A 20,194-nucleotide genomic window follows, 5' to 3' on the forward strand; every position below is an offset into this window, starting at 1 on the left:
ACAAAGCAAGTGGAGGTGATGGAATTCCAGTTGAGCTATTTCAAATCCTCAAAGAGGATGCTATGAAAGTGCTACCCTCAATATGCCAGCAAATTTGGAAAACTCAGCAGTGGCCACAGGACTGGAAAAGGTCAGTTTTCATTCCAATCCCTAAGAAAGGCAATGCCAAAGAATGTTCAAACTACTGCACAATTACACTCATCTCACATACTAGCAAAGTAATGCTCAAAATCCTCCAAGCCAGGCTTCAACAGTACATGAACCGTGAACTTCGAGATGTTCAGGCTGGATTTAGAAAAGGCAGAGGAACCAGAGATCAAATTGCTAACAACCATTGGATCATAGAAAAAGGAAGAGAGTTCCAGAAAAACATCTACTTTTGCTCTATTGACTATGCTAAACCTTTGGCTGTGTGGATCACAACAAACTGGAAAATTCTTAAAGAGATGGTAATATCAGACGACCTTACCTGCCTCCTGAGAAATATTTATGCAGGTCAAGAAGCAACAGTTAGAACCGGACATGGAACAAGGGGCTGGTTCCAAATTGGGAAAGGAGTACGTCAAGGCTGTACATTGTCACCCTGCTTATTTAACTTATATGCAGAGTACATCATGTGATATGCCAGGCTGGATGAAGCACAATCTGGAATCAAGATTGCTGGGGGAAATATCAATAACCTCAGATACACAGAAGACACCACCCTTATGGCAGAAAGTGAAGAAGAACTAAAGAGCCTCTTGATGAAAGTGAGAGAGGAGAGTGAAAAAGTTGGCTTAAAACTCGATATTCAAAAAACTAAGATCATGGCATCTGGTCTAATCACTTCATAGCAAATAGATGAGGAAACAATGGAAACAGTGAGAGACTTTATTTTGGGGGGCTCCAAAAATCACTGCAGATGGTGACTGCAGCCATGAAATTAAAAGATGCTTGCTCCTTGTAAGAAAAGCTATGACTAACCTAGACAGCATATTAAAAAGCAGAGACATTACTTTGCCAACAAAGATCCATCTAGTCAAAGCTATGGTTTTTCCAGTAGTCATGTATGGATGTGAGAGTTGGACTATAAAAAAAGCTGAGTGCCAAAGAATTGATGCTTTTGAACTGTGGTGTTGGACTCTTGAGAGTCCCTTGGACTGCAAGGAGATCAAAACAAGGCAATCCTAAAGGAAATCAGCCCCGAATATTCATTGGAAGGACTGATGCTGAAGCTGAAACTCCAATACTTTGGCCACCTGATGTGAAGAACTGACTCATTGGAAAAGACCCTGATGCTGGGAAAGATTGAAGGCAGGAGGTGAAGGGGATGACAGAGGGTGAGATCACTGGATGGCTTCACTGACTCGATGGACATGAGTTTGAGCAGGCTTCGGGAGTTGGTGATGGACAGGGAAGCCTGGCAGTCCATGGGGTCACAAATAGTCGGACTCCACTGAGCTACTGAACTGAACATATATATACATATACACACACACACACACACACACACACATATATATACACACGTGTGTCTATATACAAGTGTGTATGCTGTGACTAAAAATTTCAAAACATTGGTTTAATAGGGTAAGTTTAAACAATGTGACTTTCTTGAAAACTCTAGTGGTCCTAGGTAAGTACTATTGTCTATGCATACCAATATTCTAATAAAAGAAAAAAAGAATGAATATATTGATCCTTTACCGTGTTGTTAATGTATCTTATAAAGTCTCTTGTAAATTGAGAAATATTATTATTCAGTAAATTTTGTTCATCCTTTTGTGCTATAAAAAAAGAGAGAAAAAAATAACTACTCACAGTGTTCTTTAAATAAAAGAAAATAAGACATATGCCTGGTTTTAAAAGCCAAATACTATTTTAAGGCTTATGAGCAAAATCAGAGGTCAGGTGCTCCCCAATGCTGCTTCCACCCCTGTGTTTGACTCTTCAGGATCAATCATTTTTAACTCATTTTTACTTTTTCCTCTTCCTTTAAAATTTTCTTTCTGAAAAATTTTTTCTCTATAAAATTTTTTTTCCTTTTCTTTCTTAAATTTTTTCCCACTTACTTCCTGATATAGTAGAGGAGGACATAGACACTTACTCCCATCATCACATCTCCTGTGAACACTCACAGCCTCCACGTTTCCTTCCTGTAACCTCCTCATTAATTACAGATTTTGCTTAAATAAATTCCAACTGTTCAGATCACTATGACAATGCAAAGTTTATTCACTGATGAGACAAATGGTACAGTATGACTATATGTCTTTTCTTGTATAGTTTTTGTTTGTTTGTTTTTCCTGGGGTTAAAAATTACCTCACTTTTTAAAAAAAAATTGCTTCGTTTTCCATGTATATATCATTAACTCACACCAAAATCTATTCTAGAATTGTAAAACCTTTCTGAAAATTACTTCCCCTGTGGTCAAACACGTTAGGTAGTCCATCAGTTCCACTCTCCTTCTCTCCCCCGCTGTCTTCCGTACTTTTTTCTTTAGTCCTTACTACAAAGCTGACCTCCTGGGACTTCCCCTTGCATCTCTCTCAAGTTAGACCTCCTGCTTTTTGAATCTCACATCCTCTTCTTTCTCTTAACTTATTTCTTCTATTTGTTGAAGCGAATTTTGTGTAGCTTCCTGAGACACAGTAGATGAGATCTTAGATATCTAAATATATCTCTATTCTACATCTCTAGTTGACTGATAGTTCAGATGGGTATCTAATGTAGGAAATTTTTTTCTCTCAAAATTTTGAAGCCAATGTCTTCTAAATTCTACTGTTATATTGATGCTAAGAAGTCTTAAACCATTCTGGTACCTAATCTTTTGTGTAAAATCTGCTTTTTCTCTCTAGAAGCCTTTACAATCTTCTCTCTCTTTTTTTTTTTTGCTCCTGAAATCCAGTGAGGTGGCTTAGTTAGTGTCTTTTCTTTCACATATTGTACAGGGAATCTGATAGGCCCTTTCAAATAGGAAATTCATATTGTCCAATTCTGAGAAATACGTTTGTAATATTTTATTGATAACTTTATACTTTCCATTTTTCTCTGTCTTTCCTGTTAGATATTTGACATCTCAGAATAGTTTTATAATTTCCTTACCCTTTACCCTGTTATCTCCTTGCTTTTGTTCTATTTTTGGAGAAATCTTCTGGACTTTTTTATAATCCTCTTATTGAGTTCTAAAATTTTAGTTGTTATATTTTTTATTTCTACTAACTCTTTCATGGTCTCTGTTCTTTTAAGCATCTTGTTTTTTCATAAATGAAATATCTTATTTTATTTCTCTAAGAATACACCTTTAAGATGTATTTTCTATAATAGAGAGAATATATATTCTCTGCAATAAATAGAGAATATATGTGCATTATATATAATGATATAGAGAGAATATGTACTCCCTGAGAATTCATATTATGTTCTTTGTGTTGTCCATGTTTCTACCAAGTTCTCTTTTTCTGTCTGCTTTAGTTTCTGTCATTCATGTTGGAGTTTTTTCCTGAGATGTCTTGTGATCTTTGACTGTCTAATCCTATTTATGAGTAAAGGACTAAAAGGTTTAGTTCCTACTATCTGAAGCACATTGCTCTTATGTCCCCTTTCCTTCTTTTCTCCTGCCTTCCCTTCTTCTACTTTCTTCAGTATTTTACCCCTTTGCTTTGACTTAAGAGAATCAGTCCTTGCAGTATACTGCAATATATTGCTTACTTTTATACTCATAGTGTTTCTTATATCCTCCACCCAGTGCAAGAAGGGATGGAGGAAAGCTGGAAAAGTAGATATCTGGCAACAGAATATATACACATTATAAGTCTTGGTAGAAGTGGTAAAGATGAAGAAAACTTAACTGGGTTAACCAAATGAAAACCTGCCAAAAGTGGAAACCAACTGAGGACTGGGAACCAGACCAATTACCTAGGCACTTATATTCTTAAAAATCCACCCTCTTTGACAATTACCATTATTCACTTTGAATATCTATTTCACATTTCAGCATATGGGCTTCCATGTGACTGCCCTGTTTTGACACACCATTTTAATTCCTATCCCCATAGTCATCTTTACCAGCTGGTCAGTCCCACCACAGTGCACATTTTTTACTCCCATTCCAGTACTTTCTGTAATTTTGGTCCTGGCCTCCTGATTCCAATGGCATTTCTTCTATTATCTAGAAGATAGAAATGCTGGAAGTTGTTCTGCTTAATAACCTAAATTCTTGCATAATGACCCTTCATTCCCCAGATTCAAGACAAGAGTTACACCTCTAGGATGGTTCTAGATCTGTGAACTTTTGGGTTCAGGGTTAGATTACCACAGCCAACTTTTTGGGGAGAATAATTGCTTTTTATATTAAACACATACATGGCTGTGCCATCCACTAAAACACAAAACATGCTTTCAGACATATTTCATATCCTGTATGAAGCCCCCAGATCTGAGACAAGTTCTTATCTATCTCTGCCTTAGGGTTAGATTAGCAAAATAAATGGTTAAAGTCATAACTGGAAAAAGATATAATTTGTAAACTTATGTTAAGAAACATAAGACATTTTCCACATGGTAGAAGATAAAGAAATTGGTTCCACCTTAACCAAGTACAGACAGAAACTATATAATATAGTTGTTACTAATTCTTAGTTTTAAACAGTCTTTAAAAGAGAAGAAGAAAAATTTGACAAGAGTTAACAGTAAGATTGTGGTGTGGAGAAGAGGAAACTAGAAGAGGTAAAAACTAGAGAAGGGAGAATTAAAGATAATGGAAAAAGCTTGAGAGAATTTCACTATTGGCTTGTGATGAATGACCCACCTTGTGTTAGCAGACAACAGTGAAATCCGTACCTGGGCTTGAAGTCAATTACTAAGTACTTCATATCTACCTGTAACAGTTTCAATGAGCTTTTGAAATTTTCTGTTTTTGTCCGTGAATTCTTCTTCTGCCACCTGAAGGTGTGGAAGACACTCGACTAACTCAACTTCCTTTTCTTTGCTAATTTGCTCTTCTTCAACGAATCTTTGCTTGAAAGACAGAAAGCTGATTGTGAGGTATGATTATGGAGAATTCACACAATATTCTAGAGTAGAAGGTAAGTTCATTGATGTGGAAAATTCTGTCTTGGACACCTCTTATCTTAAGTTGCATAGAAAGATACCTGGCACACACTAGATATTTAATAAATATTTGTTTGCTGACTCACTGACTCTCTGGCAATCTATAATGTTAGGAGATTAAATTTGCTGGGCTCTCCAAAGACTGCTATGGTTCTATTGCTGTTACCTTATATGTTCCCTAAAACATATTTGAGAAACTTTCTTTTGATTGATCATACTTTATGAAACCTGGAGGAGGGCATGGCACCCCACTCCAGTATTCTTGCCTGGAGAATCCCATGGACAGAGAAGCCTGGGGTGCTACAGTTCATGGGGTCTCAAAGAGTCAGTCACAACTGAGGGACTAAGCACAGGCACAATAAAACAAAACTTATGCCAGCTCTAAGAAATGTGGTTGTAAGTAAGAAATGGGGAGGGGGCAGAAATAAATGGATATAATACTACAATAAATGGGTTAAAAGTGCCCAAAGCAAAACATGAAAATGCCTGCTTACTTATTGAAACTCAGGTTTTATTTAGTTTCAAATGGAATATAATTGAGTCTCTCTTAGAAAGTCAGGGTGGACTTAAACTAATGACTAAGGCAAAGAAAGCCAACTGACATGTACTATCCACGCTTCTGTCCTGTAGTGTCAGGACCCCTGAGTTTTAGCTGAGCAGATGGCTGTCAACGAGAGTGATTTCCAGATGGGTGTGACCAGTGAGTTTGTGAGCAGAAGTGGGGTATGCCATTTCTGGGTCCTGCCCCTAAAACAGGAAGAAAGAAGTGTATGCCTCCTGGGTCCTTTCTCCTTCCCCTTGCTGGAAGAGGATGAGAATGGAAGCTGACACTTGGACCCACAGATGTTAGCCTCATGCTGAGGATGGCAGAGCTGCCTTTCCAGCCCTCAACCCCCTCCCTTCAGCCTGTACCAGGGAAGAGAAATAAAAATCTCTCTTCTGTAATGACCATGTCAGGGGCTTCTTAACTAGATATAAGACTTAAGATTTAAACAGGCCACACCTGACCCAGTTTACTTTTATTTTTTATTTTTATCTAAGTTGAACACACACATAATTTAAAAGAAACCTAAATGCTAGCAACATCAGACCTGTTTCCCCAACGGGAGGTGCCCTTTCAACACAGCCAACCAGAGGCTAATGTCCATTGACCCCACCAAGGTGATAACTCAGCCCAAGAGAAAGAGTCCCACACGGGTGGATGTGAAGACCTCCCTGGCTTAGAAGCCTCATATTCAAATTGGAGCCAACATCTCTTGGGCATACCTTCCAGGTCCATACCAGAGACATGCCCCTTTAAAAGAGGCACCAAATCCAGTAAAGCCCAATGCTCTGGTTTCCCATTAGTTATTCTCCTGGTCAAGATGCAGCACACCAATAAAGTGTTGTTCTGCACAAGCAATGTTGCCTGATAATACCACTGATAATCCATCTTTATCAGCTTACCAAGGGAAGGAACCAGAAAGTTAAGCCAAAATCAATTTCCCAATAAAAGACAGAGGATTGTTAACCCTTCAGTGAACATCTTGCTTATGTTCACTGTATTTTGGCCTCTTTTTGATAGAGCACCTTGCTTGCCCTAATTACAATAATATAGTGATTTAATGGCCTAATAGGTCCCCTTCCATATTGTCATTAGAATCCTTATGAATAATACAGAAACACAAAAACAACATAAAACACCATAATGTAAAATTATTACAATGTAGAATCAGGAGTAAATTTCTCCAGGCTGCACTGTTCAGAAATTCAATCATGTATTACCTATACTATGTCCTCTAAAAAAAGAATGGCCTAACAATGGCTGCCTTCCTCACATAAGGAAGTATGTGCATACTTTAATTCATTCCCATTGCCTGCACAAGGGTTAGGCTGCCAGCACCACCCTAACAAGAAACCAGGCTCTTGTTTTACGCTTGGAGAGAGCACTGGGTACCAGATGCTGCTGCAGCCCAGGCAAGGGGGTGTTTGCCTGCTGGCTCGGCTTCTTGGAGGCGGGCAGCTTCTTCAGATCATTCAAATCCTCCCTCAGCTTCCCTGGGTCCTGAGCCATGTGCATACGTAGCCCAGTGATGAAAGACTCACTATGAAACCTACTGATTTCACTTTCCCTCCCTGTGAATTTGGGCTCTGTCCATCCAGAGGTCTTATTACTGGTGAGAATGATCCCACCAAGGGTACAATAATACTCCCATAAACCAAAATCTGAGGTTACTGCCTCTCAATTTTGGGCTCCTCATGCCAACTGAACTAAAGGCAGAAATGGGATTCCAATGTGCCTGGGGTTATTGATGATGATTTTCAAGGGGAAAAGGGATGTATAATAGTAGCACCCAGGCTGCCATCTGTCCACGTCTTTGTGTAAATGAGGCACAGGTAGGCACAGCCCTGCAGGGGGCACATAGCCTGGCAAACAGACTATCTGCAGAAATTTTCTTATTGCAGTCTTACACTTCTAATTCATTTATTTTGCCTTATTTCATTGTATAAGCTTGAATGCGATGTTAAATGGTGTCCTCGTCTTACTCCTGACTGTCCTCATGGGTTTACCATTAAGTATGATGGGTAAACTCTGTCATCTCTGTTTTAAAAATCATCTGTGATGATTACCTCTGACCACCCCTCAGTTACCATTCTAAGTCAAGCTACTTGGCATATTGATCTCACTTCCTAATTGGTCTTCCTGCATCCACCACTGCTTTCCTAAATTCTGTTCAATATAGCACTTAGAGTGATCCTATTTAAGTGAAAGCCATGTTATTTCAAAATAAATAATCTTCACTCAGAACCTTCCCATGGCTTTCCAGCACATGCAGAGCAAAATGTATTCACGAGGACCTACAATGAGGGCCAGGCCTGGAGTTGCCCCTTTTAGATCTCCCCTCAAGGAAGAATTCACTGCCCTGTGGCAAGGAAAGTGGCTAGCTGACAGCCTCCAGGGTGGCTGGCTCCTTCAGAGTGACCTTGGCTATCTAGCCAAGACCATGTTCTTCAGTGGCCTCCAACTAACTGTGTGAGCAAGGAGATAGTACAAGAGTGAGGCCATTTCTGCCCAAGGCAGGCCTCTTCCTATGGACAATCCTTGCTTTGGAGCTCCCCAGAGAGAGTTTGCAGCCTACATAGTGGCCCCTTCCTAGTCCTTTCATAGGCATTACACCCTAATAAACCTTTGAACTCCTAATTCCATGTCAGCATCTGCTTCTGGAAGATGAGACCCCGCCCGGCTGGCATTCTCCCCTATTCTGCTGCAGCCACGCTGCCTCCCTGTCATCCCTCAAATAGAAAGTCCTGTCTCAGAACCTTCAGGCTCAGCATGTCCTCTGTCTGGAGCTACCTTCTCCAAATGTCTGCACATCACACTTCCTCATATCCTTCAGGGCTGTACCCTTCTCTGACTCCCTGTTTAAAATGGTACACAGATTGCATTACATACACTCACCCTAGTCTACTTTCCTGTTTTTATTTTCTCTATAGCATTTATTGCCATTGAAAATATCACATGTTCTACTATTTATTTTCAATCACCCCCCACCCCAATGGAATGTTTCATAAGGACAAAGCTCTTATCTGTTTCTCCCCCACTTTTAAAAATTTCTGTTTTTCAAAATTTAGAAGGATACTGAGCACCTAGACATGCTACGACCAGTGGAGAAATGCTTTCCACCTTGCTGCTGCTTCCTTCTGTCCCTTCTGATTTTGTATGCGTTAGTGCAATGATTTCCTTCCCTTGTTTGTTCCCTGAGTTGTGCCAGTTTCCATTTCCCCTCTTGCTATTTCTGGCCATCCCCTTCTGACGTCTCTTCCCTGAGTTCCTGTATTGCCATACTGCTAGTCTTCCTTGGCACCTCTATGAACTTTTTTCTAAATTCACAGATGAATGTTGAATCATAGTTTTCAACTGTTCCAGAACAATTTTTTGAGTGTTCTTCGTTTTATGAAAGTTTCACTCCCCCTTCACCTGGTTTTTCTCATAGTATTTTTGTGCAGAAGATTTATCTGTTTCTAGAATTGACTTTTTCTGGGACCAGTTATCTGCAGAGGGTTTCTGCAGGACATGGCAGAGTGTGTGTGTCCACGGTCGAGCGCAGAGAGTGGGCTTGGATCAGGGAAAGATCCAAACTTTGAAATGTAAGGACTGCCTACTCCCTTGCTACAGCAAGGCACGGCTGCCTTCAAATAAAGTTCCTCTTTGGGGTAGCCAGGCCTTTTCCCCTCTCTTCAAACTGAATCAAGTTCAAGAAGCTTTCTATTACCATCTCTTTCCTTCTCAGCTACTTTATTAATGGTGGTCTCCAAGAAACATGCCGTTGCCTGTCAAGGTAACACCATCACCTTGAAAAGGTTTTTGTTTTCTGTTGTGTTTCTACTCTCTGCCCTGCTGGTCTTTCTCTCCAGCATCCATGTTCTATTCTCTCCCAGGGCAGCCCCTGGCAGTTTCCAAGTGAGTACCATGCCCTCTCTCTAAGGAGAACGTCTGAGATTGGCCTTCTTGGTCTCCCTCACCCTTCATTCCTCTTCCCCACTGTCTCCTCTTTCATCTCTGCATGATTTTCTCCAACACTCCACCTTATCTCCATGGATTTTTGCCAGCACTTCTACATAACTTGGAGTGTGTGATATTTTTTTTAACTAAAAATATTTCTTGTTGCTCTATTTCTTTTTTAGGAAAAGAAGAAATATTCAGAATTTAATTGTAGTCTTGTTCAAACTAGAAGATTTACTTTACATTTAACTGAATAGTTGGGAAGGTACCCTGGAGAAGGGAAAGGCTACCTACTCCAGTATTCTGCCCTGGAGAATTCCATGGACTGTATAGTCCATAGGGTCGCAAAGAGTCAGACACAACTGAGCAACTTTCACTTTCACTAACTGAATAGCATGAAATATACCCTCCCCTTCATACAGCCACGTAAAACTGTTCTTAGATATAAAATAAAACTTACTTCAAACTTGCTTAATTCTTGAATTAACTTTTTTTCTTTGATAATAAATGCCTCCTCCTCTTGTTTTAATTCTAATGTAAGTTGTTCAATATGCGCCAAAAACTCGCTGATTTCGTTTTTTCTAATACTGGTCTAATTAGGGGGAAAAAATGAGAATTTATCATCTGTCTTGTAGCAGTCAGTATTATATTTTCAAACAGCCAGATAAATTAATATCTTTGTGCATGACATTTGGCTAATTTGTCTCAGTAACTACTGGTGAGCGGGGGATGTTTTTTCCCTTCAAAGATTAATTTCTCACCAAACAACATGTGTAAATGACATTAGGAAATTGGGCATGGAACTAGTAGGGGCTGGAGGGTAGGCAGAGGATAAATATAGGAGCTAAATAAATGATGTTTAGTCCCTTTATTTTTAGAGACAGTTTCCCTAAACACTGTCCTCAAGTTTCAGTTACATACTTCAAAATCATATTCTGGAGAGAATTGCTACTTTGCTAAATTCCTACAGTTAATACATAGCAAATGGATACATTTCTTAAGAAAGTTACATAATTTACTCTAGACATTAAATCAGCAATAAGGTAAAGCATAATGAAATACTGAAGAATTACTGATATGCAATCAATATAGGGAGCGAACACAAGCTCCTTGGGTTCCTTTACCTCTTCCATTAATTCACTGCGCCGACTTTCAGCTTCTTGAATTTTATCTATTAGTTCTTGTATTTCATCTTTTATATTTTTGATCCAACGTGCATGTTTTTTTCGCAAACAAGCTATTTTCCACTGACTTATAATACTGGAGATGAGAACAAAAAGAATTATCATCAAATTGACATCACAATTCATTGAAAAGATAAAGGAACTCAAAACAAAACAAATCGTATTATGATCATACAAAATTATCTGTGCTATTGATGATGCAGACTAGGCACATTAGCTGAAAAAATAAGACAAAACATTAACTGCTCAAATGCCATCTCTGCAAGCTGCTTCCCATGAAGTTGTGTCAGTACATCCAGCAGGACCATGGACAAACCACACTTTTAGCTTACCTCCTCTAGGAAAAGGATAGAAATGGGGAAGGCTCAGGGGTTGATGAAAAAAGAGGAGTCCCAGACAGAAATGGTAAAGGAATTACCTAAATTACTCAAAGTGCTAGTAAGAAGTCTCAAGGTTCTGAATTCTCAAATTTTTCTTTCCACCATAACATAAAAAAGATAACTAGAGAAGAGTAAAAATGTGCAACTAGAGTCTTATAAATAGTATAATAACAATGACAACAACAATAAAATATATCTAAGTTTCTGCGGGTGTTTTCTAGGTGCTGGGCACTGGGCTATATACACTTCCCATAGATCATCTCTTTTATCATTCACGCAATCTTACAAGGTGGGGACTACTATCATTCCTCACTTTATAGGGATGGGAGCAGAGAGAGATTAAATAACTCAGCCCTGGTCATAGAGCTAACAAGAGGCAAAACAACCAAAGTAGTCCATCTGCTGAGCCTGTGTGCTTAACCATTCTCCTCTGTCCCTTCACATCACCTTCCTTACTGGTCCACATAGGCGCCTGGATGAGCAAGACTCACTGTTACAAATCTTGACAATTATACTCTGGTGACTTCACATGATTGGAATGAAAAACTTTGTTTCTGTTCAGTGAACAAAATATCAAACTAACAAACACATCTAGATCCAAGAGAACTCATACAATTTAATTTTGCAGGAAATAACTTCTATGGACTCTAGCAACCAACAAGCACTCTGATTTCTTCTAACTTTGGGGCTCAATATGCCAGCAAATCTGGAAAACTCAGCAGTGGCCACAGGACTGGAAAAGGTCAGTTTTCATTCCAATCCCAAAGAAGGGCAATGCCAAAGAATGCTCAAACTACTGCACAATTGCACTCATCTCACACACTAGTAAAGTAATGCTCAAAATTCTCCAAGCCAGGCTTCAGCAATATGTGAACCGTGAACTTCCAGATGTTCAAGCTGGTTTTAGAAAAGGCAGAGGAACCAGAGATCAAATTGCCAACATCTGCTGGATCATTGAAAAAGCAAGAGAGTTCCAGGAAAACATCTACTTCTGCTTTATTGACTATGCCAAAGCCTCTGACTGTGTGGATCACAATAAACTGTGGAAAATTCTGAAAGAGATGGGAATACCAGACCACCTGACCTGCCTCTTGAGAAACCTGTATGCAGGTCAGGAAGCAACAGTTAGAACTGGACATGGAACAACAGACTGGTTCCAAATAGGAAAAGGAGTACGTCAAGGTTGTATATTGTCACCCTGCTTATTTAACTTATATGCAGAGTACATCATGAGAAATGCTGGGCTGAAAGAAACACAAGCTGGAATCAAGATTGCCAGGAGAAATATCAATAACCTCAGATATGCGGATGACACCACCCTTATGGCAGAAAGAGAAGAAGAACTAAAGAGCCTCTTGATGAAAGTGAAAGAGGAGAGTGAAAAAGTTGGCTTAAAGCTCAACATTCAGAAAACTAAGATCATGGCATCTGGTCCCATCACCTCATGGGAAATAGATGGGGAAACAGTGGGAACAGTGTCAGACTTTATTTTTGGGGGCTCCAAAATCACTGCTGATGGTGATTGCAGCCATGAAATTAAAAGACGCTTACTCTTTGGAAGGAAGGTTATGACCAACCTAGACAGCATATTGAAAAGCAGAGACATTACTCTGCCAACAAAGGTCCGTCTAGTCAAGGCTATGGTTTTTCCAGTGGTCATGTATGGATGTGAGAGTTGGACAGTGAAGAAAGCTGAGCGCCAAAGAATTGATGCTTTTGAACTGTGGTGTTGGAGAAGACTCTTGAGGGTCCCTTGGACTGCCAGAAGATCCAACCAGTCCATCCTAAAGGAGATCAGTCCTGGGTGTTCATTGGAAGGACTGATGTTGAAGCTGAAACTCCAATACTTTGGCCACCTCATGCGAAGAGTTGACTCATTGGAAAAGACCCTAATTCTGGGAAGGATTGGGGGCAGGAGGAGAAGGGGACGATGGAGGATGAGATGGCTGGATGGCATCACCGACTCGATGGACATGGGTTTGGGTAGACTCCGGGAGTTGGTGATGGACAGGGAGGCCTGGCGTGCTGTGATTCATGGGATCGCAAAGAGTTGAACACGACTGAGCAACTGAACTGAACTGATTGACAGTATTTATGATGTAAATAAGATTTTTTTTTTTACCATCTCTGAGTTTCTCTTTCCATGTTCTCATTCAGGATTTTTATTTGTTTCCGATATACTTCCTTTGTTGCTCTAAAAAATAAGAAAAACATATTGGATTTTGCATTTTTGGGAGCTGTTAAATGTATAATAGATTTAATGTATAATTCTTCACAATAATTCAAACTTATTGTGGTAGCACAATAAGGCTACCATCTAATTGGGAGATAAAACAAACCAGCGCAACTAAAGATTTTAGTGCCAGACTAATGGAAAGACAATTACAATTTTTTGGCCAGTACAGACTGATTTTGCAAGTTTTGAAGCCAAGAATAAGGAAGAACAGATTTTGGTGAGGCAGTTGAGGACAGGTTATTAGAGAATAATGTTTAATAGAGGGAAGAACATGGAGGTGGTATCTCGCCAAGGAAACGACATCATCATTTGCAAACACACAGAGGAAAGGAGCAGCTAGTCAGGACGCTTGGGACTAAGGCAAACTTATTGCATACAGAGGACACGAAGGGAAATGACCCTATGACATAGGAAGGGTTTAGGTCAATAAATTGGCGAGGAACTCTCAATTTTAGATTGAGTTCTGATTTGCTGCAATGTATAATTTAGACATTATACACGGGTATAGGGGGCTTCCCTGGTAGCTCAGATGGTAAAGAATCTGCCTGCAATGCAGAGACTCGGGTTCAATCCCTGGGTCAGGGAAGATCCCCTGGAGAAGGAAATGGCAACCCACTCCAGTCTTCTTGACTGGGAAATCCCATGGACAGAGGAGCCTGGCAGGCTACAGTCCATGGGATCTCAAAGAGTTGGACACAACTGAGTGACTATCAATTTCACTTTCTTCCATAACTTAGAAAGCCAATATAGGTTCTGAAATTAGGTATAAGTAGTAATTAAGAATGGAAGATGTGCTTGTGGATCTGGGGTGGAGGGGAATGTGGAGACTCTAACATAGGTATTAGAAGCAGCTTATGTAGAATTCAGCTCCTGTTTATACTTTCATTGAAAGACTCAATGATAATGACCTTTCTGGACTGTAAAACAGATAGCCAATTATGAACCTCCTTTTCTATAGTATATTCCAAATTTTATAGGTTTGTTACCATTTATTAAAAAATAAATGCAGAGGAATGAAGATTAAAATGTTCAAAGGCAATGAACATACCGATGAAGCTCACCGAGAGTGATAAGTCCTTCTTCCATATTTTTGATGTCTACTTTTCTTTTTGATAGGAAGTTTTCTTTCTGAGCTATAAATGCCAGTTGTTTTTGATTTCTACCATGAAAAAATAGTTATCATACGTTGAACACTGGAATAATTTTTAACTCCTTAGCATAAGAAAATATGCAAGCAACAACCAGAATTCAAAAAGTAGTTTGGAAATTTCAGTTCAGGAACTATTTACCAAATAAATTAGTAAAAAATAGAAACAAAGTTTTTTCCTAGTAGTGGCTAACTCTAAATTTATGAACATCTTCAAGCCATGAAAAGAACATTAATTGTAATAGTAACCATAAAACCAGAAGAATAGTTCAATAGTACTTTGCCTTGCTGAGTGGGCGTGTCTGTTTTAATGAATTTATCAATTCTGGTGTTTTATTTTGTAAAATGTGAGGGAATCAATCAGACTAACTTTAGATAGTAGTCTACCTCTTCCTAGCAGTGTGATCTTGAAAAGACACTTCACCTATGGATGAGCCTCAGTTTTGCCATCCATAAAATGGGGACCATAATACCTATCTCACTGGTTATAAGTATTTAAATGAAATGTAAAGTGCTGAAGCACCCATGAGAAATTCTACTAAAAGTGATTATTTTTTGTCCCTAACTTACAGAGTGAATAATGGAAAGTTTATGATTTTGTTCAAATTTCCAGACATTGATAGGAGGCACATGCCTGTAACAGGAAGTACTTTATCTAAGCATCTCATCTTCTTCAAAACGTCTATGGACTGAATTGTGTCCTCCTACAAATTCATATGTTGAAGTCCAAGGCCCCAGTGAAATGGTATTTGAAGATGGGGCCTTTGGAAAGAGATTAGATCTATATGAGGTCATGAGGGTAGAGTCCCCATGGTGAGATTAGTGCCCTCGTAAGCAGAGATACCACACAGCTCTGTCTCTCTATCTCCCTTCTGTGAGGACACAGCAAGAAGATGGTTGACCATCTGCAAGTTAGGAAGAGAGTTATCACCAGAATCTGGCCATGCTGGCACCCAGATGTCAGATGTCCAGCCTCCAGAGCTATGAGAAATAAATTTCTGTCATTTAAACCTCCCCGTCTATGGTAATTTGTTATGGCAGCCCAAGCTGAAATACCAATAACATTAGTAAATGTTCAGGGCTACAATTATTTGTCACCAGAACACTTTGATTCAAACTGATAACTTAGTATTGATCTAAGGAAGTTATTGCCTAAAGAATACTAACCGTATCAGTAGGCTATTCAATTGGATGAGATAAAATGATTGTAGTAACTCTCTGTATTGTAAATGCTACAACAATGACCATAAATTCAGCTTCACATAAGTGGGCCTGGACACCATAATTACACTTCCATATGACTTAATTTTAAGTGTAGTAATGGATTATTACTTATATAATTCATTAGGAAAACACTGGTGAATGACCATTACATGCTAAGCAATGGACAAGATCCTGAGGATATAGTGCTAAGATGGAGCAACTGCGCTGATCTGTCATAGCTCAGTGGGACAAAGTGATGTGTACCCAGGTGATAACAATGCAATGACTAATGAAAAGGAGCGACCTCAGAGGGACGTTTCATAGGGATCATTCTGGTGAGAGGGTCCTTGAATAATTTCCCAGTCTCTGGGTTAGGGGATTATGTCAATGACCAGACCTTTCTCTGAGATACGAAATTTAAGTACAGAGCCAGTTTCTGATGACAGTAGGTCTCACAGTTTCTCTAGGCAGTCTTACGGAGTAAAAACACGGTTCTTCTTTCAAGAATCTGATGTAGAAGTAAAAATAATGGGTTTGGTGTTTATGGATTTGATCTGACCTGTATGAGGAAAGCATTATTCATTATGTATAGAGGCAAATTCAGGGCTTAGTTATGACTGGATAAAGAATATTTCACTGTTGTCAATAGATTTTAAAACTAGGATAAGCTTAAATGGAGAAGCAACCCATAACTATAGCACGTTGAGTCATGTATAGGTCACGGATAGAAACATACTCAGAAGAAATTTTCCGTTTCTGCATGAAAACTTTATCCTCTTCATTTAAGACAATCTTATATTGTCTGGAAACTGTATTCAATTTCCCTCGTAGAGCTTTGTTCTCTAAACGACATTTGTGTAACTTTTCAGCTATCTAGGGGAAAAAAAAAAGGAATTGAAGTAGAGGATTTGTGTCATGGTTTCTTTGATGGGCAACTCACTAGAGCACTGGGCATGTTACTTAACATCCATATAAGACTATGCCTTAAATGTTGAGTGATTCAATTCTACATCAGATGTGTAATTGTACACTTGGGGCCTCAATTATGACAAATGTGTAGAAAGGTAATAAACACTGATGAGAAACCATAAAGTAATAATTAATATTGAAATAAGAATTGATATTAATAAAGTAGGATCATTCAGCAAGATCTGTATGTCCTTTTCCCAGAAGATAAACTATACTAGGGGGAAAAAAAAACATAACATCAGTAGGAACTTTTTGCTCAAAACCTCTTTGAGTAGATATTATGCTTATCTTTTCTTAAATATTTCTATTCAAGGACAAAAGACAGTAAACATCAGTTTTCTGAATGAAGTAAGAACTTGGTGCTTGGATGTCTCTACTGAATGGCTTCAAATGAGGTAAGAAAGTTAGGAAGGAATGGTGGGCTAAGGATCACTGAAATAGCAGGATGAAAAGAGATCTTAAAAGTGCTGCAGAATAAGATAATGAGGAATTAGTAGGCCTAATTCTATAAATAAGCAAGAATCCAGACTGGTAAGCCTAGCACTGAAAACTTTTATTCTGATATTGGTGGTTGTAGTTTAGTCACTAAGTCGTGTCCACCTTTTGTGACCCCATGGACTGCAGCCCACCAGGCTCCTCTGTCCATTGGATTTCCCAGGCAAGAATACTGGAGTGGGTTACCATTTCCTTCTCCAGGGGATCTTCCTGACCCAGGGATTGAACCCATATCTTCTACACTGCAGGCGGTCTCCAGCACTCAGGCAGATTCTTTATGACTCAGCCACCAGGAAAGTTCTTTTACTCTGAGGACATTTACTAATATAGAAGAAATCATTTGGAAACTGAGGTTTGGTTCTCTTACTTGACACAAGGACAAAAGTAAACACTTAGAGCTCATTCAGGTGTTAAGCCTGATAAAATCTCCCACCACTTTAGTCTGGGATCCCAAAGAGCTTCACTCTCCGAAAAAAACTGAATTAAAAGCTAACAAGCATGGTCAGTCGCTCACTCATGCAATCCTATGGATTGTAGCCTGCTAGGTTCCTCGTCCATGGAATTCTCCAGGCAAGAATACTGAAGTGGGTAACCATTCCCTTTTTCCAATAGTCATGTATGGATGTGAGAGCTGGACTATAAAGAAAGCTAAGTGCCAAAGAATTGATGCTTTTGAACTGTGGTATTGGAGAAAACTCTTGAGAGTCCCTTGGACTGCAAGGAGATCAAACTAGTCCATCCTAAAGGAACTCAGTCCTGAATATTCATTGGAAGGACTGATGCTGAAGCTGAAACTCTAATACTTTGGCCACGTGATGTGAAGAACTGACTCATTGGAAAAGACTCGGGGAAAGATTGAGGGCAGGAGGAGAAGGGGACAACAGAAGATGAGATGGTTGGATGGCATCACTGACTCAATGGACATAAGTTTGAGCAAGCTCCAGGAGTTGGTGATGAACAGGGAAACCTGGCATGCTGCTGTCTATGGGGTCACAAAGAGTCAGATATGACTGAGTGACTAAACAGAACTGAACTGAAGCATGGTCAAGCCTGACTTTAGTCACCAGGGAACCTAAAGGTGGATTAAGAAAGTTTGGAACTGGTAACATTCCAGGTATCCGACAAAAGTGAATAAAATCTGTATCTGAGAAATATACTGTCATCCTGGACCTCAAATTGTTTCTACAAACACTTTTTTGAAGAACACTGTCCAGTTTCCTACCAGGAACAGAAGGAAACAAGACAGTATGAACAAAAACTGGCAGAAACTATAGATAACAGAAATAGTCCTACAAAAATACCAGACATTGGAAATAGACACTGAAATACAGAAGTACTGTATTTATTATGATCAAAGAAATACTAGACATGCTTGAAAAATATGGCAAGGGTTTGGAAACAATAAATAGTGACAAAGCAGAGTTGAAAATTTACCAACTCAAAAATACAAAAGAACAAAATTAAGAATTGAAATGAGACCATTCTCCCCAGAATGCAGCTAAGGGAGACAAAAACTAGAAAACAGAGAAGAGCAAGTAAGAAACAGAGAGGATATTTTATCAGTACACATAACTGTGTACGTAGAATTGGAGCAGTGGAAAAAGCATGGGACAAAAGAAATACATGAACAGATAATGGCTGAAAATTTTGCAGAACTTATAAAATACAGCAGTTCACAGATTTAAGATGTCCAATAAATCCCAAGCAGGATAAACAAAAAGAAAAACTTGGACATATTATAGTGAAATTAAATAATGAAGTCAAAGGGAACAAAAAAGACCTAAGATAAATGAAAGATATGCTGTATTCATGGACTAGAGACTTTAGTATTGTAAAAGTGCAAAATCCTCCCAAAATTGATCTACAGATTTATTCAACCTCAATCAAAATCCAAACAGGTTTTTGGGGCAGCATTCTTCTTGCTTCCATTTGTACTGAACACATTTTTCTACACCCTCACTTTCAGTCTGAGTGTGTCTTTAGATATGGAGCTAGTCTCTTGTAAGCAGCATATATAGACATTTTAAAAAAAAATCCATCAGCCACTCCATATGTTTGATTGGAGTATTTTCCATTTATCTTTAAAGAGCAATTATTGATAGATATGTATGTATTGATGCTTCCTTGGTGGCTCAGTGGTAAAGAATCTTCCTGCCAATTCAGGAGATGTGGGATCGATCCCTGGGTCTAGGTCAGGAAGATCCCCTGGAGAAGGAAATGGCAACCCACTCTAGTATTCTTGCCTGGGAAATCCCATGGACAGAGAAGTTTGGTGGGCTACAGTCCATGGAGCTGCAAAAGAGTCAGACACAACTAAGCAGCTAAAACTACAACATGTACTTATCAACATTTTGTTGATTATTTTCCAGGTGTTTTGGTAGTTTTTTGTTCATTCTTCATCTTTTGTTCTTTCCCCTTGTGATTTGATTACTATCTTTAGTGTTATGTTTAGATTCCTTTCTCTCTTTTTTGTGTGCATCTATTACAGATTTTTTGTCTATGGTTACCATGACATATACATATAGCAGGGCTGCTCTGGTGACTCAGATGGTTCAAGAATTTGCCTGCAATGCAGGAGACTCGAGTTCAGTCCCTGGGTCAGGAAGATCCTCTGGAGAAGGGAATGGTCACACACTCCAGGATTCTTGCCTGGAGAATTCCATGGACAGAGGAGCCTGGCAGGCTATAGTCCATGGGTCATAAAGAGTCAGACAGGACTAAGCGACTATCGCTTTCACTTCATACACATAACAATGTTTATATACGTGTGATTAAGTTAACTTAGCAGTGGCCATAGGACTGGAAAAGGTCAGTTTTCATTCCAATTTCAAAGAATGGAAATGCCAAAGAATGCTCAAACTATCACACAATTGCACTCATCTCACACGCTAGTAAAGTAATGCTCAAAATTCTCCAAGCCAGGCTTCAGCAATACGTGAACCGTGAACTTCCAGATGTTCAAGCTGGTTTTAGAAAAGGCAGAGGAACCAGAGATCAAATTGCCA

At 39.1% G+C, this 20,194-nt stretch overlaps 1 protein-coding gene across 11 annotated transcripts in view; it reads right to left on the bottom strand.

Annotated features, from left to right (window-relative positions):
* Positions 1–20,194, bottom strand: part of CCDC175 (coiled-coil domain containing 175) — a 72,225-nt gene that overhangs the window by 20,800 nt on the left and 31,231 nt on the right. For all 11 annotated transcript variants that reach the window (XM_081509687.1, XM_081509689.1, XM_081509695.1 and 8 more), the window contains 7 exons: positions 16,462–16,598; positions 14,424–14,534; positions 13,262–13,333; positions 10,700–10,835; positions 10,036–10,167; positions 4,861–4,999; positions 1,687–1,766 (listed from right to left, as the gene is read on the bottom strand). In XM_081509687.1, the coding sequence (XP_081365813.1) occupies positions 1,687–1,766; positions 4,861–4,999; positions 10,036–10,167; positions 10,700–10,835; positions 13,262–13,333; positions 14,424–14,534; positions 16,462–16,598 (807 nt within the window). The remainder of the gene's footprint in view (positions 1–1,686; positions 1,767–4,860; positions 5,000–10,035; positions 10,168–10,699; positions 10,836–13,261; positions 13,334–14,423; positions 14,535–16,461; positions 16,599–20,194) is intronic.

Source organism: Giraffa tippelskirchi, chromosome 7 (assembly GCF_054371585.1).
Source record: "Giraffa tippelskirchi isolate mGirTip1 chromosome 7, T2T-mGirTip1v1.2.pri, whole genome shotgun sequence".
Lineage (NCBI taxonomy): Eukaryota > Metazoa > Chordata > Mammalia > Artiodactyla > Giraffidae > Giraffa > Giraffa tippelskirchi.